The 26,434-nt window shown below is 41.3% G+C and overlaps 2 protein-coding genes across 3 annotated transcripts in view; one reads left to right on the forward strand and one right to left on the reverse strand.

Annotated features, from left to right (window-relative positions):
* Positions 1–26,434, forward strand: part of PPP1R13B (protein phosphatase 1 regulatory subunit 13B) — an 89,926-nt gene that overhangs the window by 46,027 nt on the left and 17,465 nt on the right. For both annotated transcript variants that reach the window (XM_068539725.1, XM_068539715.1), the window contains exon 5: positions 24,462–24,563. In XM_068539725.1, coding sequence (XP_068395826.1) covers positions 24,462–24,563 — 102 coding nt within the window. The remainder of the gene's footprint in view (positions 1–24,461; positions 24,564–26,434) is intronic.
* On the reverse strand, positions 6,700–6,896 carry LOC137766818 (small ribosomal subunit protein eS27-like). The gene has a single exon (XM_068547442.1). It carries the CDS (start codon positions 6,856–6,858, stop codon positions 6,700–6,702), a length of 159 nt encoding a protein of 52 aa, XP_068403543.1. The 5' UTR covers positions 6,859–6,896.

A 26,434-nucleotide genomic window follows, 5' to 3' on the forward strand; every position in this document is an offset into this window, starting at 1 on the left:
AGTCCTAAAGGGTTCTTTTTAAGAAATAACATGTTAAAAGAATGAGCAGAAATGAATGAATGAGAGTGAATGAATGAGAGAAGAAGGAAGAATGAGAAACTTTCACCATGGTCTTTTCTGGAAGTTTTAGTAATAAGTTTTCCAAATCATTTTCAGGCTGGAGAATTAGTTTCTTTTTCTGGCTCTGCCACTAACTAGGTGTATAGCCTGGGGCGGGTCACCCCGTGGCATGTGCTTGGCACAGCTATATACTGGAAAAAGCACAGGCCTGGAGTGTGGAGGGCCCGTGCTCAGACACGGCTTCAGAACTTTCTAACAAGCTAAGTCTGAGCAAGTTACTTTGCCTCTGTACTTTCCAACTCGCTATTATTGACTTCCGATTTTATTTCTTTTATTGGCTACCATTGTGACTTTAAATGATATACTTAAGTCTCTATTTCTTTGTATGATCAACTTTAAACCATGCCTCTGGACCTCCCTTCTTGTAAGATGAGGGTATTAGCACCCCCTCCCTTTTCTCTGTCTCCCTTTCCCTCCTGTCCTACCTTCCAGCTTTTTCAGCTGTACTTTTTTTTTTTTTTTTAATTTATTTATTTTTGGCTGTGTTGGGTCTTCGTTGCTGTGCATGGGCTTTCTCTAGTTGCAGCAAGTGGGGGCTACTCTTCGTTGCAGTGCGCGGGCTTCTCATTGTGGTGGCTTCTCTTGTTGCGGAGCATGGGCTCTAGGTGTGCAGGCTTCAGTAGTTGTGGCACGTGGGCTCAGTAGTTGTGGCTCGCGGGCTCTAGAGCACAGGCTCAGTAGTTGTGGCACACGGGCTTAGTTGCTCCGCGGCATGTGGGATCTTTCCGGACCAGGCATCGAACCCGTGTCCCCTGCGTTGGCAGGCGGATTCTTAACCACTGCGCCACCAGGGAAGCCCTCAGCTGTACTTTTATGTTGTCAGTGTTGATAATATTTGTGTGCTTTTGTCTAAGTATAGTTAAGACTTTATACCTTGTATATATATTGGTTATGAAGCTGAAAACCATTTAATGGTGTTTATTATTTTAGATTTTTCAGATATTATCCACTGCAGAGCCAAGTGGTATACTAGATTATATTTTCTTCGTTTTGGTTCCAATGTCTTAATCCTTGTGCCACTCAAGGAGAACTATTCCTAATGTCAAGATTAAGGATTCTCCTTCCTTACCCTTCAATTTCTAAAGATCATTCCACAAATCCTCCTCTTACTCCTGCCTTCTGATATACTTGTCCACTCCAAATCTAGAGCCTTTGTGGGGTTCCGTCAGGCATATATGCTTCAGAAAGTCGTAAGAAATAAAGGCCCAGGCCCCACTGGCAGAACTTTTGATTCAGTAAGTTTGGAATGGGCCTGGAAAACTCCCCATATGACTCTGTTGCCCTGCCAGGTTTGGGAACCTCCAGGTTACATGTACCCACTGTCGGAAGCATTCAGAACTTACCTGTACAACAGAATTTTGAAGATCCTTTTGAGTTCTAAGATTTCCTGGCCTGAACTTTAGGGAAGGGGAAGTAAATACGTTGAGTAGGCTGTGTGTATCGAGGCGGGGTATGTGCGCATATGATAAAGGGAAGGGACTCCGGAGGAAAGGATTCCCTTCCAATAATGTAAGAAGGTGAGTTTCGATGTTTTGATGTGATAGGTCTGTGATCTTTTCCAGGATGAAGTTGTTTCTTGTTAACATGGAAATGAAGTTTACATTTCAAGAGCAACAAAACTGAAACCTGAAACCAAAATTAAAAATGTGTTTGTAGCCTTTACATGAGCTTATAGTTAGAGGAAGGTAGAGAGCTAGCGAGGAGGTATAACTCTGTGCTAGAAGCATGACATCTAAGATGTTACTGTGTTTTATGGCACACACACCTGCCTTTTAAGCCTAATAATATATTACCTTTGTGAAGTACTTTATTGTCTACAAAGCACTTTTACATGCATTTTTTAAAGTTAATAAGATGTTAAAAATGTCCTTCTTCAAAAATGTTTTTGTGTATATCTTGGATATAGAATGGTGGCACACTGAACCTTCTGTCTGTGGGCTGCAGCAACCAGGAACAGATCCAGCAGCCTGTGGGTTGGAAGAGAAGGACAGGCTGCTGATTTGGTGTGATGCATGCCCATTAGCAGCTGCTGAGGCAGGAGGCTGGGAAAGTTCTGTTCTCCCAAAATTGCAGGTCATGAAGTCAGGTTGTCTAAGAAATAAAGGCCCACGGGCTTCCCTGGTGGCACAGTGGTTAAGAGTCTGCCTGCCTATGCAGGAGACATGGGTTCGAGCCCTGGTCCATGAAGATCCCACATGCCACGGAGCAACTAGGCCCATGCGCCACAACTACTGAGCCCACGTGCCACAACTGCTGAAGCCCGCGCGCCTAGAGCCCGTGCTCCGCAACAAGAGAAGCCACCGCAATAAGAAGGCCGTGCACCGCAACGAAGAGTAGCCCCCGCTCACTGCAACTAGAAAAGCCCGCGCGCGGCAGCAAAAACCCAACACAGCCAGAAGTAGATAAATAAATAAATTTATGTATTAAAAAATATATATATAAAGGCCCAGATCCCATTGGCAGAACTTTTGATTCAGTAAGTGTGAGGTGGGCCTGGAAGACTCCCCATATGACTCTGTTGCCCTGCCAGTTTGGGAACCTCCAGGTTATATGTACACACTGTCGTAAGCATTCGGAACTTACTTGTCCAACAGAATTTTCAAGATCTTGTTTAACTTTATGGTATAAAGGCAAATTGATTTATTCTCATTGTGTATGCCTGTATCAGGGGTCCCAAGACCACCCCCGGTGTTGGTGATTTGCTTGGCGGACCCACAGGACTCAGCATTATGGTTGTGCTCACGGCTGCAACCTCCTCCAGTCAGGGAACACAAAGCAAGAGCATCAAAGGGAAGAGGCACACGGGGTGACGTCTGAGGAGACCAGGCTCCCAAGAGTCCGCTCCCAGTGGAGTCACACAGGATGCACCTAATTCTTCCAGCAGCTGATCGTGACATGAGTGAAATGTCTGCCAGGGAAGCTCATCAGAGCCCCAAGGCCCGGGGTTTTATTGGGAGCTGCTCATGTGGGCAGCCTCTGTCTAGCAACCACCAAAACTCCAGACTCCCAGAAGGAAAGCAAGCATTTTACTTAGGTGTCCTGAAAGCATCTATACTTCTTTTCTGTTTTCTCAGCCAATCAGGCTAAATCTGAGTCCCTTTCTGCTTTATTCCTGTACATCCACTAAGTTGCCAAGGCCAATTGATCCTACCCCCACCCCCCATATTTTCTTCTAAGAGCTTTATAGTTTTAGCTCTTATATTTAGGTCTGTGGTCCATTTTGAGTTAATATTTGTGTATGGTATGAAGTAGGGGGGCCAGATTTATTCTTTTGCAGGTAAATATCCTATTATCCCAGCACCATTTGGTGCAAAGACTATCCTTTCCCCATTGAATTGTCTTGGCACCTTTGTCAGATCAATTGACTGTATATGTGAGTGTTTGTTTCTGGAAGCATTTATTATTAATATGGTCACTTAGTCTCCTTGTTTTCCATATGGTACCCAGGACTCAGCTGGGACTGTCATCTCCCAGGCCAGATAACGTTTCAGTTGTCTAGAGAATAAACTTGTAGACTTCTGCCAGGGTAGGAGAGAGGTGGTCACCTAGATCATAGAGCTGGGGAGGAGATCTAGGGATTTTACTGCTTCTTAAATATCTTTCACTCAGTTTGCTTTATTTTAGGTGCCTTACATTTCATCCCCCTTTCCAGAGATACATAGTTTTGCCAATTCCCGAGCCCTTTGAAGATTCTGTGATGTAACTGGTTTCTTCATCCAATTTCACCTCTTCTCTCTTGAGGTCTGTCTCAGATCTACTAGGTCAGTTACTTCTCATCCATTCTCCAGCTTCCAGACATTCCTGTTGTCTCCATTCCTGTTATCCTGCTTTTGTGGCTTTATATTATTTGATGTCAAAAATCCCTTTACTATCATACAGTGGTTTTGAGATTTAATGAAATTAGGATTAAATAATTCTCTGTTTTGAGTAGAAGAACTAAGTCTGCATTTCTGTTAATTTCTCCTGTTGGGATTTGTTGAACTTACTGATTCTGGGGATTGGCATCTATCAACCTAGCTGGAAAGTTCTCTACTGTTATCTCTACAGGTATTTCTTCTTCCACATTCTTTCTTTTTTCTTCTCTGGAACTTTGATTAGACATGTTATATCTTTCATTTTATCCCTAATTACTCTTATATTTTCACTTTCTTTGTCTCTTTGTACTGTGTTCTGGATAACTTCTTAAGATACAATTTTTCAGTTAATGAATTCTGTCTTTCACTGTGTTTATTTGGATGTTAGTACATATAATATGCTTTTAGTGTTACTTGTTATGAAAAGACAAGGCACAGTGTGGGAGAAAATACTTGCAAATACTATACCTGATAAGGAACTATATTCAGAATATAAAAAGAAATCTCAAATCTCATTAATAAAATAAATAACACAGTTTTAGAAGAAGCAGGCAGAATATTTGAATAGATGCTTCACTAAAGAAGGTATGTGAATGTCAAGTAAGCATGTGTAAACATGTTCCACATCATTAGTTTTTAGGAAAATACAAATTAAAACCACAGTGAGATACTACCACGCATCCATCAGAATGTCTAAAACTAAAAAGACTGGTGATAGCAAGTGCTGGCAGAGTTGTGGAGAGCCTGCGAGAAACACACACGGCTGCTGAGAATGTAAGTGGTGTGGTCTGGAACACAGTTGGACAGTCTCTTTAAAACTTGAACATAAATCTGTTATACGATCCAGCAATTCTACTTCTAAGTATTTACACGAGAAAGGAGAGCAGAGGTCCATATAAACTTGTACATGAATGTTATAGCAGTTTGATTTGTGGTAGCCAAAAATCTAGAAAAACCCTAATGTATGTTAACAGGTGAATGGACAAAAAAACTGTTATATCCATACAATGAAATATTCCTGAGCAATAAAAAAGAATGAACCGGGCTTCCCTGGTGGCGCAGTGGTTAAGAATCCGCCTGCCAATGCAGCGGACACGGGTTCGAGCCCTGGTCCGGGAAGATCCCACATGCCGCGAAGCAACTAAGCCCGTGTGCCACAACTACTGAGCCTGCAAGCCACAACTACTGAGCCCACGTGCCACAGTTACTGAAGCCCGTGCACCTAGAGCCCGTGCTCTGCAGCAGGAGAAACCACCTCAATGAGAAGCCCACGCACTGTAACAAAAGAGTAGCCCCCGCTTGCTGCAACTAGAGAAAGCCCGCGCACAGCAACGAAGACCCAATGCAGCCAAAAATAAATAAATTAATTAATTAAAAAGAAAAAGAAAAGAATGAACCACTGCTGCATGCTACACCATGGATGGATCTCAAATCATTACGCTGTAAGAAAGAAGCCAGACAAAAGAGTACACACTGTATAGTTCCATTTATATAAAATTAGAGAAAACGTAAACTAATTTCTAGTAACAGAAAGTAGATCAGCAGTTGCCTGTGGACCTGGGACCTGGGAAGGGTGGCGGGAGGTGGGAGGGAGGGATTACAAAGGAGCACGAGGAGGTTTTAAGGGTGATGGGTTTGTCCATTTTCTGCATTGTGGTGATAGTTTCATGGTGTGCATGTTTGTCAAAATGTGTCAACTTGTGCACTTCCGATATGTACAGTTTATTATATGTCAACTACAGTGAAGTGGATTTAAGCAGTCATTAAAAATTTTTCAGTTTAGAGGTTTTAGTTGGTTCTTTTCCACCTCTTCTTGGTTACTCTTTGGTCATATTTTAAGCTTCTCTTATTTCTTTAAACACACTAAACATAGTTATTTCATATTCTGCAACTAATAATTTCAGTTTCTGCATATGTCGCTTCTACTGGCTTTAAGTCATGGTGTTATGATCTTTGTGTGCTTTGATTTTTTTTTTTTTTTTTAAAGAAATTCACGTTCTTTTATTTATTTATTTATGACTGTGTTGAGTCTTCGTTTCTGTGCGAGGGCTTTCTCTAGTTGCGGCAAGTGGGGACCACTCTTCATCGCGGTGCGCGGGCCTCTCACCATCGCGGCCTCTCTTGTTGCGGAGCACAGGCTCCAGACGCGCAGGCTCAGTAATTGTGGCTCACGGGCCCAGTTGCTCCGTGGCATGTGGGATCTTCCCAGACCAGGGCTCGAACCTGTGTCCCCTGCATTGGCAGGCAGACTCTAAACCACTGCGCCACCAGGGAAGCCCTGGTGTGCTTTGATTTTTGACAATGAGCTTCTCATTTTCCTTGGAACTTGACCTGTGAGTATTTTTAAGGTCTGGATGAAGGTGGGATTTTCCCAAGTGGTTTGCATTTGCTTTGGTCAGTAACTGGGCGTGCAGGTAGACTCACTCTGTGGTCCCCTTGTGGGTCTTGAAGCTTACATGAGGGCTGTCTCGTGTTTACGGATTCTTAGCGGGGTCGTCCCCCTCCACTCAGACTGTGATGGAGAGAGGGCAGATTTCTCCTGCTCCCATCTGTGGGTTTGAGGGTGTTTCTCATTCACTCTCACGCTGAATCGGGGTCCTGGATGTGTATGGCGTCTTCTATTGGACTCTCCACCCTGGGTTGGTCTCGTCTTTCTCTTTTTTTTTTTTAAATCCGAAATGTGTTTATTGGGATGGTTTCCTGTTCTTCTTGATTCAGGGTGCTTTTAGTGCCGCTTCTGTCTGAAGGAGCATCCTTCTGTAAGCCTTGCTTTTCCTCTTGTAGGCTGGCAGAGGACAGTAGAGCAGCCGCCACACAAAACTACTGTTTGTGCATGGCTAGAGACGGTGGTGATTTTATAGCATCCTGGGCATTTCACATCCATGAAGTAGGAATTGGGGCTCTGCACCAGGCGCTTCTTGCTGCGTTCCTCTTCTCTCCTGGAGAGGGATGAAGGAGGTCCATTCCAAGAGGCGGTTTTTAAGGGGAGGTCGTCACTACCGGAAAACCGGCTTTCTCTCTTAGTGCCAGGCTTCAGCAGCTCCAGAGGGCAAGTCTCCAGGTGGGCATAAGCTGGCTTTGATATTTCCTCAATGCCCAGAGCTTCTGCTGTCTCTTTATTTCAGCCCCTGTAGCTTCCTTCCTGCTGTGTCAACTCGGTGGTGCTTTTAAAAATAGGTTTTTATGTTTTATCTTTTAGTTGTTGCTATCAGGAGTGTAGCTCAGCGTGTTTTGTGGGCCACATTCTGAGAGATAGAGAAGTCACCATAATGCTCAGCTTGTAGCACTCGTGTGGGGTGTAGTTGGTTTCTCTTACTGGTGTTCATGCTCCTTGGTAGCCCTGTTCTCCTGTTGATCTTTCTCGCCCCAGCTGCGCCCAGCCACTTGCCTTGGGTATAAATGTGGTTAAACCAAACTGAACTGGTATCAGTGAATTTTAATCGTATGAGTGATTCACATATAGGATAAAATAGCATATTGTAGTAGTATTGCAGGGGGTGGGAGCCAGTATATGCTTTAGATATCTAATTGACTCTTATTAATTTGTGAGACTTAGTAATTTTTGGAATATGAAATACACCATTTCCAGAGCACAATGAGATGTTAGAGAGGTTCAATTTTACTGAATATTTTATGTGATAAAAATAAACCTACATGTTTATAATGTACCTTGATATCATTATCACCTACTTTTTTGTTTGCTAAATAAGCAAGTAAAAATACTCTCCAAACCTGAAAGTTTATAACCTTGCAGAGGTAGGAAAAAAGAGGAATGATTTAATGTTCTAGAATATCATGTGATTATAAACAGATTTTATCCTAATTATTTTGTCAGTTTTGTTTTAGGGATGTTTGTCATCTTTGAAGTGGCATTGTACTTGAGAATCCAGTTATACTTTAAAAAACTAGTTATAAGTTTAAACCAATATCTTGTGATGATTAAATCACAAGATGGGATACTGGCTGCTAGGTCTAATTCTTCTTTATTTCTTACTTTTTAAATTGAAAAATAAATGTACAGAAGAATGTGTAAAACATGTATGGTTTAAAGAATTACTAAGCAGACACTCAGGTAACTACCACCCAGGCTTGGAAGTCCTCTTTTATTGTTTTTAAAGCAATTCTATCCAATTTATTTGTTTATTTATTTATTATTGCAGTAAGTTGATTTACAATGCTGTGTTAGTTTCAGGTGTTCAGCAAAGTAATTCAGTTATACACACACATATATATTCTTTTTCATATTCTTTTCCATCATAGGTTATTATAAGATATTGGGACTTCCCTGGTGGTCCATTGGTTAAGACTCGGTTCTTTCACTGCCTAAGGCCCAGGTTCAATCCCTGGTCGGGGAACCAAGATCCCACAAGCTGCGCGGCACGGCCAAAAAAAAAAAGATGTTGAATGTAGTTCCCTGTATCCAATTTATTTGTATTTTAGATAGACCAAAGACATTATCAATGCAAGGTGTTTGGTGGTGGCTACTTGAAGTCTGCCTCAGATTTCACAGAGAAAGAATGGGTGTTTTTTGGAGAGAGCTGTGAAAACAGATAAACTATAACACAGTGTGAAGAGTGTGATGAGAGTAGGACAAGGCACCACAGTAACAGGGAGGATCAGATTAGCCTTATTGAGGTGGCGACCAGAGACTTCTGCAAAGATAGGGAGGAAGACGTGGGGCTGTGTGGCGGCAGAGAACGTAACAGCAGAGCCAGGGGACAGGAAGGTGGGGCGATGCTGAAGAGGGAAGAGAACTGGAGAACCTGCCTAGGGGTCTCAGAGCCTGGACGTATCTTGTAGGAGGTTAAGTAAGAGGAAGACAGGGTCAGCTGTATCTCAGAAGGATCCCTGGGTGCCAGCGTGTGTGCTTGTGTGTCTGGGTGGAGGGTGGAATGGGACCGGAGGCAGAGAGTTTCGTGAGGCTTTGCCAGCTCTACTTTACAGCAGAGTCACAGCTACTTGAATCTCAGAGAGACTTACTTCCAAAGAAAGTATTTGAAAGTAAAAATGTCAAGGTTATGGAGATATAAACTCAAAAGGCATCCTGTTATCTGTAAACTACAACTTAAAGAAAATGTCACTTGAGATGCTAATGTAAACAAGAGGAGTCATTATTAGCTAACAGAATGATCTTTCTTTAAAGAAATCTTAAAAGAAACATTTGTAGGAGGACAATATTACCCTCCAAGAAAAGAAATTCCTTGAAAATCATCTTTCAAGAAAAATGATCAGACACGAGGTTTTAAAATTAGTTCTTCCGGGACTTCCCTGGTAGCACAGCGGTTAAGAATCCACCTGCCAATGCAGGGGACACAGGTTCATGCCCTGGTCCGGGAAAATCCCACATGCCGCGGAGCAGCTAAGCCCGTGCGCCACAACTACTGAGCCTGTGCTCTAGAGCCCGTGAGTCACAACTACTGAGCCCGCATGCCACAACTACTGAAGCCCTCATGCCTAGAGCCCGTGCTCCACAACAAGAGAAGCCACCGCAATGAGAAGCCCGCACACCACAACGAAGAGTAGCCCCCGCTCGCCACAACTAGAGAAAGCCCGCGTGCAGCAACGAAGACCAAACACAGCCAAAATTAAATAAATAAATTTATTTAAAAAAAAAATTAGTTCTTCCCCTTTTATAATTCATTTATGTCTGCTTACATGAAATTGTCCCAAGAAAGCCACAGATGACTTCCTCTGGAATAATAGCAGCAGCAATAGGCAGGCCTCCTCACCATCCTGCCTTCCTCCAGAAAGCCCTTCAGTGTCACTAGGCAGGTGTCATTAGTCTGTTTTGTCATTTCTCATAGTCTTCCAAAAATAGTTAGCTAGAGTTCATTCTTCTCTGTATTTTTTTTATTATTCTATGCTAGAATCAAGTTATCTTTAGCTTTTACATTTTTCCTGGGGGGGGGGAATTAATCCCTTCCTGTTAGATTGAACCATATGAAATTATTGATTTTGACCATTTTTTGATCTACAAAAATAGCATTTTCATATGATTCAAACTAATAATAAATCAATAAGTGGTGTCTAATGGAGTGTCTACCCTTTGATACAATAAATGATTGTTGGTTAGGAGCAATGGTAAGAAATGTAGCCTGGTAAGAAAAAAACATGAGGGCAATACCACCTGTGCGATGGAAAGAGCGTCTGGCTTGCTGTCAGGGGACTCAGGTTAAGATCCTGACACGGATACTGACCCAACCACAGGAACTTAGGAGAGCCGTCCAGCAGCTGCACAGAGACTCAGCTTCCTCATCCTAAACTAAGCTTATTTTCCCTCACAGAGTTTTCGTACACATCAACTAAGATAACTGTAAACCCAAGTACATATAAATGTCTGAGCAAGTGCTCCTTACATGTTGTTGAATCTCTAGAATTTCGAATCCATTAAAAAATACTGAGTTCTGTCCCATGTCTGGAAGTGATGTCAGATCCTGAGCGTCAGAACAGCTGTGTAAGAAATCCCTTAGATGATCAGGAAGAACTTCAGGAAGCAGATGGCATTGCCACTAGATCTTCAAGGATAAGGAAGGGTTTAGGAAGTAGGAGAAAGGCATTGTGGACAGAAGGAAGAATGTGAGCAAAAATATGGGGGTGGGAAAGGGTTGCTTGTGGAAGGGGGCGGCAGGCACAGCTGTGAGAGAGATCAGGAGCTGAGCCGCAGCTTCCAGTGGGCGAGGTGGGCTCAGGGTAGACACGGTGCGAGAGCCATTGATGAAAGTCCGGAGTTTAGGGAGGAAGCCCGAGTTGGAAGGAAAGGAAGGGGTTTGGTTTCAGACATGTGGAAGTTGAAGTGCTGGCAGGGCATACAAACAAAAATGTGAGTTTGGCCATGGGAACTCTGGATCTAGAGCTCCTTTGGAGAGAGGCCAGGGGTGGATGGCTAGGCTCACCAGTGGGTTAACTGTGTTCTCCATATAGACTAAATACAAAAAGGAACTTGGAAGCTTAGGGAACTTACTTTTTTCCCAAATAATATTACAGTTATATTCTTGTCTGTTTTGTAACCAAAGATGAAGTTATTTGGTTGAGTATTAAAATCAGCATATCAGGATTAAAGCTGACATCTAAAGTGGCCCATTAGCTGATAGGTGTTTAACTACTGACAAAATCCACTACCAAGCAGTATACGTTGGGCATTGAGGGGAAAAGCAGCATTTATATTTAAAACCTCTGTTGATTGCCCTGTTATCTCACTCTCTTAAACATATGCTCATAAACGTTCTCTTCTTTGGATTGTGACAGTGCTGTTGGGAACAACCAAACTCTTCTAAGTAGTGCATGATAGAATGATAGAAGTCTATAGAGTCTTCACGAGGTTTCACAGTCAGTGGATGTGGTGGTCGTTAAATATGTCTGCAAATTCTTTAACATGCCTCCCTTCAAAGGTGGAGCCTAATTCCCCTCCTCGCCGAGACTTAGTGACTTGCTCCGAACAAACAGAACATGGGGAAGGTGAGGTCGTGTGACTTCGAGGCTAGTTCATAAGGAGACAGCTGCTCCAGCTCTCTCTTGGATTGCTTGCGCTGAGGGAAACCAGCCACTGTGTCACGAGGACACTGGAGCAGGCAGCTCTGAGAAGGGGCCCACTTGGAGGAGAACTGAGGCCCCCCACCAGCAGCCAGCAGCAGCTTGGTAGCCATGCGTGTGAGCCATCTTGGAACCAGATCCTGCGGCCTTAAAACGGCCACAGCCCTGCCTGACATTTGACTCCATCTCAGGAGGAATCTCTAGCCAGAACCGACCAGTCATGCTGCTCGGGAATCCTTCACCCACAGAAGCTGTGAGCCATGATGAATGTGTACTGTTTTAAGCTCATACCAAGGTTAGGCGTGATCTGTTACTCAGCAGTAGAGAGCAGACACACGGCCTGTGAAATAAAGAAAGGGGGACTGTTGATTCCCAAACTGTTTTCACAGATATAAAATATATGAGTTGAACGCTGAAGTCATGATGATAGAAGCAATAACACATGAATTCAGCTGGGACATGAAATGTCATGCAATGACAGTGTGTCGTATTTGCGAAAGGAGGAGGAGAAGGCTTCACAGTAGGCGTGGTTGGTGGAGAGGGATGCAAGAGAATTTTTCTTTGGAATGACTTTGAAATGTAAATTCTTCCTTTTATATAATTTTCTTCACCAATTTTTCAACTTTTGGGGATAATGCACTCAAACTGAACTTAAAGTTATAGGACAGGAGAGCATCTTTAGGGTAACAAAAGCTAAACGAGAGAGCACTTGAAAACAGGTGGGGGAGGCCCTGTGCACAGTAGAGCAGAGGGGGTTGAAGAAGACGCCCCTCGGCCTCTTCACCAGGCGCGTGTGCTCAGAGCGCACGTGGGGACTCACCAGCCGTGACACTTGCTCTAGGGTTGGGCCACGTCCTATTCTCTGATGCGGAGCAGTTGGGGTGAGTAAATTGGTGACTGTTTATTTGCTTGAAACTAATGTCACAATACCACTTCTTATAGAGCACTTAATGTGTTTTTGGATGTCATTATACCAAAAAAAAGTTGTCTGGAAAATAGTGTCATCTTTTTAGGAACTGTGAGAGTGAAGAGTCATTAACTGAACACATACTGTGCGAGGTGAGGAACCTTTTGTTTCCATAGACAGAAGTGCAGTCTTCGATGGTTTTGGCACGTATTGGAAAAACACATTTGGTGCATGTTGGCAGAACGTTTTCAATAGTACCTCAGATGAGACATAAAGCTAAGTCTTCTTACTAATATTTGGGAAGACTAAAAATCTACAGATCATATCATTAGAGGCTTAGGATGGAAGATGAGTGTATTGCATAATTGTCTACAATGGTTTGAGAAACTTTATTATATATTTTTAATAACTGAATTATTGTAACACCAGTTTCAAAATATATATGAAACACATTACCCGAGGAGACAAAAATACATTTGACTAAAGCCATGTTATCAACTGACTTGTGATCTAAAGCTTTTAACCACAATTATCAAGTGAGTTGTAGTTGTCTAATATCTAAAAAATCTAGTTCTGATAGCCTGTTTGTCAAACATACTTTATTTTGATAGCTTTCTGAGTCATGATTCATATACATAATTAGTACAAATGAGACATTAGCCTGGGAAATAAGCCCCCCTTTATATCTAAATTTCAGCAAATCTAGCTAGCTTATTTGTTTGTTTGTTTGTTTATTTATTGGCTGCATTGGGTCTTCATTGCTGTGTGCGGGCTTTCTCTAGTTGCGGCGAGCGGGAGCTACTCTTTGTTGCGGTGCGCGGGCTTCTCATTGCAGTGGCTTCTCTTTGTTGCAGAGCACAAGCTCTAGGCACGTGGACTGCAGTAGTTGTGGCACGCGGGGCTCAGTAGTTGTGGCTTGCGGGCTCTACAGTGCAGGCTCAGTAGTTGTGGTGCATGGGCTTAGTTGCTCCATGGCATGTGGGATCTTCCCGGACCAGGGCTCGAACCCGTGTCCCCTGCATTGGCAGGCAGATCCTTAACCACTGCGCCACGCGGCAAGTCCCTAGCTAGCTTATTTATTGAAAATCTGATTATAGTGCGTTTGGGGTTGATAGCTTCATTAAGGACATTTTTATGCTTCTTTTCATTATTTATCAAAATACCATTTATGTGGAATTCTTTCTTCACCAGGAGGTTAGCATTTTATTTCAAAAGGGGATCATTAAAATTTAAACCCTGACAACACCAAATGTTGACAAGGATGTGGAGAAGCTAGAGCTCTCATATATTGCTGGGGGGAGTGTAAAACAGTGCTTCACTTTGGAAAACAGTTCGGCAGTTTGTATCAGTTAAACCAGCCCTTAACCACACAAACCACCCCCTCAACCCGTTCCCCTTCAGTTACCCAAGAGAAGCCAGAACGTTTGTCCACATAAATACTGGTACATGAATGTTCAAGATGGCTTTATTCCTCATAGCTAAAAAGTAGAAATAACCGAAATGCTCATCAGCAGACGAACAGGATAACAAAAACTGTTATATCCGTACGACTGAATACTACTCGTCAGCAGGAAGGAACGAGTTCCTGATACAGGTAACAACGTGGATGAATCTCTAAAACGTTGTGGTGAATGAAAGAAGCCAAACACAAGGAAGTGACCCCGTCTGTGAGAACTTTTCCAGGACACAGGACTCGGTGATGATCGTGGCACAACCAGCACCACCCCTGCAGATGGCTGGTTTGGGGCGGGGGGAGTGGAGTTGACTGGGAAGCACAGCGGGGAGCTTTCTGGGATGATGGAAATATTCTGTCTTGACTGGGCTGGTGGTTACACTGTGACGTGCAGTGGTCAGAACTCATGCGGCAGTAGACTTTAAATGGCACGTTTATGGTCTGTAAATTATGCCTCAATTAAAGTAAACGTGATAAACTTCACTGGGCATTTCTTAAACTAGCCTGTTGTCACTTCATTTTGTTAACTTATTACCACTATGGATGTTTTTGAAATTTTGTATCTGAAATGGATTAGAATATATGCTTATCAATTTTTTTAAAGTGGCTAATCTTAAATTTAGGAGCATAAAAATTAGAAAATCATGTGTTTTTTTATTATAAGTGTTGTGAAATTATATATATGTGCGTGTATATATATATATATTTAAACAGTAAGTTTTATTATCTTACATAGTTTCTAGGGGTCAGGAAACCAGGGCTTGGGTGCGTGGTTCAGGGTCTCTCATGACGTTGTAATCAAGATGTTGGCCAGGATCACAGTCATCCAGGGCTTGACTGGGCTGGATGATCTGTTTCCAAGCCCATGAAATAATATTTTTATGAGGAATTTATGTAAAGTCAGGAACAATAATGTAAAGAGGGTTTAGCTTCTCATTTGGATTCATTGTTTTGGGGTAGGAGGTTTTTTTTTTGTTTTTTTTAATTCAGACAGAAAGTCACAAAAATTATACTCATCCTCATCAGTTCACTCAGTCCCATGTAATTAATTTTTTTTTTCATCTTGATCTTTTGTTAGCACTTTTATGAGTTCATCAGTTTTTCATTAGAGTTCTGAAAATCTTATTCATTCGGTTCAGCAGTACAGTCAGTTACCAGAAACCTGTACTTGTCAGAGTCTTTTCCATGAATTTCCTGAAGATGAAACCCTTTTATAGGAACATATTTGCAAAATCATCAGAGTACACCCAGAACTGTCTGTAAATGACAAAAGACTTAAAAATGACCACGGTTAAAGATTTGATGAAAGTTCATAATAATGCAGTTGACAAGAAAATTAGTTATTTCTGAGATATACATTTTAAAGTAATAACTGGGATTATTACTTATAACATTATACCAGAACATATAAGATTTTTAGAAATTTCATGTAATGTCTGAAACATTTATATTAACATATTTCCATGCAAATAACCCAATGAAAGTTTAGTATTAGTTGTTTTGTTTGTTTTTTTATACTGCAGGTTCTTATTAGGCATCAATTTTATACACATCAGTGTATACATGTCAATCCCAATCGCCCAATTCAGCACACCACCATCCCCACCCCACCGCAGTTTTCCCCCCTTGGTGTCCATATGTCCATTCTCTACATCTGTGTCTCAACTTCTGCCCTGCAAACTGGCTCATCTCTACCATTTTTCTAGGTTCCACATACATGCATTAATATACGATATTTGTTTTTCTCTTTCTGACTTACTTCACTCTGTATGACAGTCTCTAGATCCATCCACTTCTCAACAAATGACTCAATTTCGTTCCTTTTTATGGCTGAGTAATATTCCATTGTATATATGTACCACAACTTCTTTATCCATTCGTCTGTTGATGGGCATTGAGGTTGCTTCCATGACCTGGCTATTGTAAATAGTGCTGCAATTAACATTCGGGTGCATGTCTTTTTGAATTACGGTTTTCTCTGGGTATATGCCCAGTAGTGGGATTGCTGGGTCATATGGTAATTCTATTTTTAGTTTTTTAAGGAACCTCCATGTTGTTCTCCATGTGGCTGTATCAATTTACATTCCCACCAACAGTGCAAGAGGGTTCCCTTTTCTCCACACCCTCTCCAGCATTTGTTGTTTGTTGATTTTCTGATGATGCCCATTCTAACAGGAGTGAGGTGATACCTCATTGTAGTTTTGATTTGCATTTCTCTAATAATTAGTGATGTTGAGCATCTTTTCATGTGCTTCGTGGCCGTCTGTATGTCTTCTTTGGAGAAATGTCTATTTAGGTCTTCTGCCCATTTTTGGATTGGGGTGTTTGTTTCTTTAATATTGAGCTGAATGAGCTGTTTATATATTTTGGAGATTAATCCTTTGTCCGTTGATTCATTTGCAAATCTTTTCTCCCATTCTGGGGGTTGTCTTTTCGTCTTGTTTATGGTTTCCTTTGCTGTGCAAAAGCTTTGAAGTTTCATTAGGTCCCATGTGTTTATTTTTGTTTTTATTTCCATTACTCTAGGAGGTGGATCAAAAAAGATCTTGCTGTGATTTATGTCAAAGAGTGTTCTTCCTATGTTTTCCTCTAAGAGTTTTATAGTGTCCAGTCTTATATTTAGGTCTCTAATCCATTTTGAGTTTATTTTTGTGTATGGTGTTAGGGAGTATTCTAATTTCATTCTTTTACATGTAGCTGTCCAGTTTTCCCAGCACCACTTATTGAAGAGACTGTCTTTTCTCCATTGTATATCTTTGCCTCCTTTGTCATAGATTAGTTGACCATAGGTGCGTGGGTTAATCTCTGGGCTTTCTATCTTGTTCCATTGATCTATGTTTCTCTTTTTGTGCCAGTACCATATTGTCTTGATTACTGTAGCTTTGTAGTATAGTCTGAAGTCAGGGAGTCTGATTCCTCCAGCTCCATTTTTTTGCCTCAAGACTGCTTTGGCTATTCGGGGTCTTTTGTGTCTCCATACAAATATTAAGATGATTTGTTCTAGCTCCGTAAAAAATGCCATTGGTAATTTGATAGGGATTGCATTGAATCTGTAGATTGCTTTGGGTAGTATACTCATTTTCACAATGTTGATTCTTCCAATCCAAGAACATGGTATATCTCTCCATCTGTTGGTATCATCTTTAATTTCTTTCATCAGTGTCTTATAGTTTTCTGCATACAGGTCTTTTGTCTCCCTAGGTAGGTTTATTCCTAGGTATTTTTATTCTTTTTGTTGCAATGGTAAATGGGAGTGTTTCCATAATTTCTCTTTCAGATTTTTCATCATTAGTGTATAGGAATGCAAGAGATTTCTGTGCATTAATTTTGTATCCTGCAACTTTACCATATTCATTAATTAGCTCTAGCAGTTTTCTGGTGGCAGTTTTAGGATTCTCTATGTATAGTATCATGTCATCCGCAAACAGTGACAGTTTTACTTCCTCTTTTCCAATTTGTATTCCTTTTATTTCTTTTTCTTCTCTGATTGCCGTGGCTAGGACTTACAGAACTATGTTGAATAATAGTGGTGAGAGTGGACATCCTTGTCTCGTTCCTGATCTTAGAGGAAATGCTTTCAGTTTTTCACCATTGAGAATGATGTTTGCTGTGGGTTTGTCATATATGGCCTTTATTATGTTGAGGTAGGTCCCCTCTATGCCCACTTTCTGGAGAGTTTTTATCAGAAATGGGTGTTGAATTTTGTCAAAAGCTTTTTCTGCATCTATTGAGATGATCATATGGTTTTTATTCTTCAATTTGTTAATATGGTGTATCACATTGATTGATTTGCGTATATTGAAGAATCCTTGCATCCCTGGGATAAATCCCACTTTGATCGTGGTGTATGATCCTTTTAATGTGTTGTTGGATTCTGTTTGCTAGTATTCTGTTGAGGATTTTTGCATCTATATTCATCAGTGATATTGGTCTGTAATTTTCTTTTTTTGTAGTGTCTTTGTCTGGTTTTGGTATCAGGGTGATGGTGGCCTCATAGAATGAGTTTGGGAGTGTTCCTTCCTCTGCAATCTTTTGGAAGAGTTTGAGAAGGATGGGTGTTAGCTCTTCTCTAAATGTTTGATAGAATTCACCTGTGAAGCCATCTGGTCCTGGACTTTTGTTTGTTGGAAGATTTTTAATCACAGTTTCAATTTCATTACTTGTGATTGGTCTGTTCATATTTTCTGTTTCTTCCTGGTTCAGTCTTGGAAGGTTATACCTTTCTAAGAATTTGTCCATTTCTTCCAGGTTGTCCATTTTATTGGCATAAAGTTGCTTGTAGTAGTCTCTTAGGATGCTTTGTATTTCTGCAGTGTCTGTTGTAACTTCTCCTTTTTCATTTCTGATTTTATTGATTTGAGTCCTCTCCCTCTTTTTCTTGATGAGTCTGGCTAATGGCTTATCAATTTTGTTTATCTTCTCAAAGAACCAACTTTTAGTTTTATTGATCTTTGCTATTGTTTTCTTTGTTTCTATTTCATTTATTTCTGCTCTGATCTTTATGATTTCTTTCCTTCTGCTAACTTTGGGTTTTGTTTGTTCTTCTTTCTCTAGTTTCTTTACGTTTCTTTAGGTAAGGTTAGATTGTTTACTTGAGATTTTTCTTGTTTCTTGAGGTAGGCTTGTATAGCTATAAACTTCCCTCTTAGAACTGCTTTTGCTGCATCCCATAGGTTTTGGGTCGTCGTGTTTTCATTGTCATTTGTCTCTAGGTATTTTTTTATTTCCTCTTTGATTTTTTCAGTGATCTCTTGGTTATTTAGTAACGTATTGTTTAGCCTCCATGTGTTTGTCTTTTTTACGTTTTTTCCCTGTAATTCATTTCTAATCTCATAGCGTTGTGGTCAGAAAAGATGCTTGATATGATTTCAATTTTCTTAAATTTACTGAGGCTTGATTTGTGACCCAAGATGTGATCTATCCTGGAGAATGTTCCGTGCGCACTTGAGAAGAACGTGTAATCTGCTGTTTTTGGATGGAATGTCCTATATATATCAATTAAATCTATCTGGTCTATTGTGTCATTTAAAGCTTCTGTTTCCTTATTTATATTTTCATTTTGGATGATCTGTCCATTGGTGTAAGTGAGGTGTTAAAGTCCCCCACTATTATTGTGTTACTGTCGATTTCCTCTTTTATGGCTGTTAGCAGTTGCCTTATGTATTGAGGTGCTCCTATGTTGGGTGCATATATATTTATAATTGTTATATCTTCTTCTTGGATTGATCCCTTGATCATTATGTAGTGTCCTTCCTTGTCTCTTGTAACATTCTTTATTTTAAAGTCTATTTTATCTGATATGAGTATAGCTACTCCAGCTTTCTTTTGATTTCCATTTGCATGGAATATCTTTTTCCATCCCCTCACTTTCAGTCTGTATGTGTCCCTAGGTCTAAAGTGGGTCTCTTGTAGACAGCATATATATGGGTCTTGTTTTTGTATCCATTCAGCCAGTCTATGTCTTTTGGTTGGGGCATTTAATCCATTCACGTTTAAGGTAATTATCGATATGTATGTTCCTATGACCATTTTCTTAATTGTTTTGGGTTTGTTTTTGTAGGTCCTTTTCTTCTCTTGTGTTTCCCACTTAGAGAAGTTCCTTTAGCATTTGTTGTAGAGCTGGTTTGGTGGTGCTGAATTCTCTTAGCTTTTGCTTGTCTGTAAAGCTTTTGATTTCTCCATCAAATCTAAATGAGATCCTTGCCGGGTAGAGTAATCTTGGTTGTAGGTTCTTCCCTTTCATCACTTTAAGTATATCATGCCACTCCCTTCTGGCTTGCAGAGTTTCTGCTGAGAAATCAGCTGTTAATAACCTTATGGGAGTTCCCTTGTATGTTATTTGTCGTTTTTCCCTTGCTGCTTTCAATAATTTTTCTTTGTCTTTAATTTTTGCCACTTTGATTACTATGTGTCTCGGCGTGTTTCTCCTTGGGTTTATTCTGTATGGGACTCTCTGCGCTTCCTGGACTTGGGTGGCTATTTCCTTTCCCATGTTAGGGAAGTTTTCGACTATAATCTCTTCAAATATTTTCTCTGGTCCTTTCTCTCTCTCTTCTCCTTCTGGGACCCCTATAATGCGAATGTTGTTGCGTTTAATGTTGTCCCAGAGGTCTCTTAGGCTGTCTTCATTTCTTTTCATTCTTTTTTCTTTAGTCTGTTCCGCAGCAGTGAATTCCACCATTCTGTCTTCCAGGTCACTTATCCGTTCTTCTGCCTCAGTTATTCTGCTATTGATTCCTTCTAGTGTAGTTTTCATTTCAGTTATTGTATCGGTCATCTCTGTTTGTTTGTTCTTTAATTCTTCTAGGTCTTTGTTAATCATTTCTTGCATTTTCTCAATCTTTGCCTCCATTCTTATTCCGAGGTCCTGGATCATCTTCACTATCATTATTCTGAATTCTTTTTCTGGAAGGTTGCCTATCTCCACTTCATTTAGTTGTTTTTCTGGGGTTTTTTCTTGTTCCTTCATCTGGTACATAGCCCTCTGCCTTTTCATCTTCTCTATCTTTCTGTAACTGTGGTTTTTTTTTTTTCGGGTAGGAGGTTTTAAGAGACACTTTTTATTTTCAGACCTACAGTTCTCATGACGAGTGGACCCAGGGTAGCTGAGTGTGGTGCTGTGAAATGTTCTGCTTTTCTGAGCTTATCACAGGCTTTCCAGGATGGGTGCCAGGCTGAACAGCACAGTTTTACAGGAGTGCATGGATGCTTCAAGCCCTTGCTGCTACGCTGGAAAAATGCTCTTTGTATTTCACATGAGACTCTTAAGTATGGAAAGCTGAGCTCAGGCTCTGTTCCTCATAGTTGAATTTGATGGGTAACTTAATTGCTTCCCATGTGAGATTCTTACCCCATTCAGCAGAATCGAGGCTCATTGAAAACAGGGAGAAACTGCATTTTACTTTTCTATTACAGTATCTGGGATTATATCTGGCATATCGAGGGTAAACGAATTACCATGGTATCAAACATGTATAGTACTCAAAAAAAAAAAAAAGCCCCAGTTCTCCTGACCCCTTCACAGTCACCCTGTCATGTAAATAGAGAATACCTGGTGCTGGTCCCCCTCTGTCTCTGACTCCTGCTGGGGTCCCGAGCACATGGCTTAGTTTCTTCTTTTACAAAGCTCCTTTACTACTGCTGCTTATAGCCTTTCCAGGCAGACAGGAGTTAGGGGACATCGTCAGAAGGGAGGTGATAGGGGCCCAAGGAAATGTGGGTTCACGAGGTGTGGGGGAAGATCTGGGGAGGGAGATAAAATGGCGAGGAGGATGTCGGCTCTCTATAGGAAGACAGAATGAAAAGAAGTCTGGACTTTAAGTTTGAGAAGACGCTGTCTCTGTAGGTATGTGATCAGGGTGTGGTGGAAGGATGAGGAAATATTGATTAACTTATAAATCCATTCAAGAAATGTTAATCATTGATCGGAGCCTGTGGCCATGCACTGGGCCTGGCGCTGTGGGTGCTGGATGCACTGGGACCTGTGGAGAGTTTCTCATTAGCCAGGGCGCGCCAGCACAAGTTTTCTGTCAGGTGAGAGTTTTGTATATATTGCAATACAAGTATTGTAAGTTAGAGGAATAATGTCTCTTAATTCATCGTTCCCGCAAGTAGATTTGTAGACGCTTGGAGAAAGAAGGGGATGATATGCCCAGATAAGTGAAGGCTGGGGGCAAGAGGTTTCCGGTTTTCTCTGAGCTTGTTGGGGGTAGGGGTGGGTGGGGAGTCCATTATACCTGGGCTTGGGTGGGCTCTGTTTGTTATGGGAGGTGGGTGACATCAGTGTCAGGCTGGAGAGCGAACCGCGTTCGTTGGGAACATAAATACCAGCCCTGGAATTCAGAGTCCAGGTAGAATGTTGGAGGGAGAGGGGACCCTGAGCCCTGGGGCCCCAGGCAGCAGTCCAGCTGGGAGGATGGTGCAGCAGGTGGAAGGCTGGGGAGCTGTTTCCTTTCTCTGGGCCTGTATTTTAGAAGCCTGTTGGGCTGTTACCGAGAGAACTTTTCCACTAGTTTTACTAGTCGTGGAAGTGACTTGTCCTCCCTGTGACCTGGAGTTGAACTCATCAGATAACTACCATAATGAGGGACCTCCATGTGCCCATGGGAACAGGATTTGATTTCTTCTTATTAGATGCAATGAGAAGAAATAAGCAAGGAATTAGGTCATTAGTTTGTCTGAATAAATTGAGTTCATATGGAGAATTTTAACTTGTTCCTATGGGGTTTAGTTTACAAGGAGAGAATGCATACTGATAGGCCTGTCATAAGAGGATAGACTTTACATCAAAGGTTTTTGTTTTCTTAAAACACTCTGGGGCTTCCCTGGTGGCGCAGTGGTTAAGAATCTGCCTGCCAATGCAGGGGACACGGGTTCGAGCCCTGGTCTGGGAAGATCCCACATGCCACGGAGCAACTAAGCCCGTGAGCCACAACTACTGAGCCTGCGCATCTGGAGCCTGTGCTCCGCAACGGGAGAGGCCGCGACAGTGAGAGGCCCGCGCACCACGATGGAGAGTGGCCCCCGCTCGCCACAGCTGGAGAAAGCCCTCGCACAGAAACGAAGACCCAACACAGCCAAAAATAAATTAATTAATTAATTAAAAAAAAAAAAAACTCTGAAAAGGTGCTTTCTTCTAAATTTTCACATTGAACAAATTAGGGAACATGTACTAAAGTGTAAAATGTTGCATATCCGTTGACTTACAAATTTATGGTAGCTTGTGTTTTTATAACCTGTTTAAAATACAATTAAATTACACAGGTGTGTTCACTTTGAAATAATTCACTGAGCTGAACACTATGATTTATACAGTTTTCCGTTTGTGATATCTGTCAATAAACTTTTATTAAATTACAATATATATGAGTATATACATAAGATACAATACCTGATTTACTTATGACAGTAGAGTATATCTTAGTCTTATAGTTAGAAATACACATATGACACAACACATACAAAGAGCTCTCTCTTGTTCATGGGTATGAATATCAGAATATCAAACAGTTAAATTTCTCCTCTGTCCTCTTTTCATTGTTATTCTAAGCCATTGGTGTGGAGGGGAGACCAAAGAGACAGGTTTTTGTTTTTTCTTCAAGTTATAAAATTATGAAATTAATGTGAATTGAAAGATTTGTTGCATGAACTTCATTTTTCTCTAGTGAAAAATATGTTTAAGGAGTAAAGTTCTGAAAGTTTTAAAAATACCTTTTGTTGTGGTGATTGGAAAATCTCAATAGGTGGAAATTAGAATCCTTTATTAGTATTAATGCAGAAATTTGGTGCATTGTGACAGTCCTGCCAGGCATTTCTGGAGAATGAACAAATCTCTTTTCAAATGAAGTTTCTGTAACTTGGCAGTTTACAATATCTAGTTTTGAAAAGGGGCTTGCTCCACATTTCTTTCTCGGGATGTTAGATAAACGTGGTCCAGTTAAGACCGGTGAACAGATCCTGATTCCATTTTCCAAGAGTCCAGAATGGGCTTGAACACCACATGATTTGGGGAGGACTGGAGCCGGAGGAACAGGGGTGGGTACCCCTGTGAAGAATTACAAGAGGGCGCAAGGGAGGTAGGAGGGACCCTGAGAGTGCGGTTGAGCCTAGAGGTAGAAAGTGGAGCTCTGAGGAGGGGCCGTGCACCTGTGTGGTTAGCTCAGCCGGGGCTGGAGGAGGTGGGAGGGAGACAGGCGTGGCTAGGATTGCAGCTCTGTCCCTTTGTCAGCTCTGTGCCCTTAGCCACGCCCCTTCACCTTTCTCCTGGGATTCCTGCCCAGTGTGGGGCTCATCTGCCTGACGCAGAGGCTTGTTATGAAGATTGTGTGATACAGTGCATGTGTCACGTCTAGCGTAGTAGTGCATGCTTAGTAAAGACTGCTGTATGAGATGGTCAACAGTAAGCCTCTGCCTCCTGCTCTGTCCGTGCAAACTGCCGGACCTGTGGCACAGTTTGAACTCCTCTCTGCTTCATTTTCTCATCTGTAGAATGGGGAATATAATGATACCTACCTGAGAGTGTCATTTTGAGGCTTAAATGAGTTCATAAATGGAAAGTAATTACTTCAGTGCAAGGTTCATGATGAACACAATAAAAATGCTTGATGTAATTATTTATCATTAACAGAGAATGGGGACATGCTTTCCAGTTCCATTGGTTGCCACTCCTCCAGATGTGTTACCTTTTTGTATTTATTTCACACAGATAATTCTCTGTCAATAATGGGTCAATCTTTGGTTTAGGCCATACCTATGGTGTTTTTAATGAGATATTTGTATATTAGAATCTTTTATGTATTTCAGCTTCTTGAGACCAGGTGGCAGTGAAATGACATTTGTCCTTAAGGTGTCACCTACACATTTATTTTTTACGTTGTTTATCCTTAAACATTTGACATCCCCTTTTACTCAAATAAATTTAATAGAAGCAGTCAACAATTAGGAGGAAAAGTTCTTATGAGAAAGTACACTTATTTATCTTCTCTTAGCTTCTAGGGAACCTATTTAAAAATCTTGATGTGTGTGCATTTTGACACTAGAGAAAATGATTATGCAGATAAACATACATTCCAGTCTGAGTTTGTTTTGTTGCCTGCAGATTGGGAATCCACGTGTCGAACTTACCCTCTCAGAACTCCAAGATATGGCAGCTAGGCAACAACAGCAAATTGAAAACCAGCAGCAAATGTTGGTTGCCAAGGTAAGTTATTAAAGCAGCGGTGGGGAAGTGTTCAACAAGTGTGTTCTTCGGCATTACTTTAGATTACCTGGCTAACCCCTGCAAGTAGGGCCATGCCGCCACAGTGTTAAACACAATGTCTTTCTTAATTATCTCTTATGTAATCATAAATGCATACTGTAGCTTCTTGAAGTTGGGAAAGTATCAGAACAAAAGCATCTGACCCTTGACTTGCACACACAACCCCCCGGACAGGAAACAGTTGGCCTTATCCAATTGTAGATAAAATTTGGAAAGAAAGGATACTTTCTGTTGTCCCCTCCTTTTTCCTCTGGGTGTGTTCTCGGCTGATGTAGTTGGCATTAGTGTTCTAGAGGAAGCCAGTGACCTGTGATAAGACACTGGTCATGGGCCCCCAAGACAGTGGCTTCCCTTTATCCCACCCTACAAGGAATTTGTTTGGTTTATTTTGGTGCACGGCATTGTCAGCACTCATTATTTACACTGAGTACTAGATTTGTTGTTGAAACTCTGTCGTAGTGTTTGAAACTGTTGCCGACCTGCAGTGAGGCCAAACAGAGCAAAACAGAAACGTTGGAGTTTGGAGCAGAGAAAGGTTTATTGCAGGGCCAAGTGAGGAGAACGGGTGGCTCATGCTCAAAAAATTCGAATTCCCCGGTGGTTCTCGGGGAAGCATTTTTATAGGCAAAATTTAGGGGAGGGCTGCAGGGTGTGTGGCTTTCTTCTGATTGGTTGGTGGTGAGGGAACAGGCTGGTGATCCAGAGTCTGTGCTCAGCGTGGAGTTACCGTCCTCCACCTGGGGGGCGGGGGGGCTTAGTTCCTGCAGAAGAGCTCAAGGGTGTATTGTTCTGTGTGTCCCTGGAGGAGGAGCCAGGACCCTGTTGCTTCCTGCCTGCTCCTCCTTTGTTCCTGCATTCTCTTACTTCCCTGGTTAGTAACTGAATCTGCCTTTTGGAGCTCAGGGAAGGTGTAGGAGTCTGAAGCCTTTTCCCTACAAACCAGAAATGGGGGCGCAGAAAGGGTTTTGGATCCCAGAGTGCCCCACAGGATCCTGCTTGCTTTCAAAACTTTTCTAAATAATGGTTTAGTCTTGGACTAAAAAATTAGACCTATCACCCATGCCTGCTGAAAATGATTTCATGTTTAATGATCTTAAATGTTCTGAAACTGCTGTAGAGAGAACACATATGTTAACGCCACTGCCTAGGTTCTTCATGCTTGCTCTGTAGAGAGATTTTCTTAAGAACCAAATGTCCAGTTCAACTTTTTTTCATTTATTTAATGACCACGTGATTCTATCCACTTTTATGTAAATAATAGTATAAGTTGGACTTGTTTTTAAAAGTTGTCTTACAAAGTTTATTGGATTTACAAGAATAAAGAACAATTAAAAGTAATTGGAAAGTATTTTCATCCCATTTCTAAGATGAAATGTATGTGGTATTATGTCATTATAAAATTTTCTAATTCTATTTTTTATTTTCTTTCCAAATATTAATCCAAGAGTATTGCTATTTTAAAAAATCTTAGATATTTTCAGCAGTGTAATTCACAAGTTAATCTTTCCATATTGAAGCACATATACCCTTCCCTTAGTGTGCAGTGTGTAACGCCTGCACAGTCACACTTAAGCCTCTTAAGTATGTTTTATGCATACAGATGGGACCATGAATAATGTTGACTGTTACCCTTAAGGTATGCTTTCACATGAGTAGGGAAAAAAACTACTGAAGAGTATCGCATATATTTTTACTGTAGGACTGTCCTGTTCTTGTTTGACTATAAAATGTTTGATTACTTTTGAGGGAACTAATCCTAAAGAAAACAAACCCTTCCTCGAAGGTTCCTGTCACTTAGCAGATTAGAGGTT

This window comes from Eschrichtius robustus, chromosome 1, assembly GCF_028021215.1.
Source record: "Eschrichtius robustus isolate mEscRob2 chromosome 1, mEscRob2.pri, whole genome shotgun sequence".
In the NCBI taxonomy this organism is placed as follows: domain Eukaryota; kingdom Metazoa; phylum Chordata; class Mammalia; order Artiodactyla; family Eschrichtiidae; genus Eschrichtius; species Eschrichtius robustus.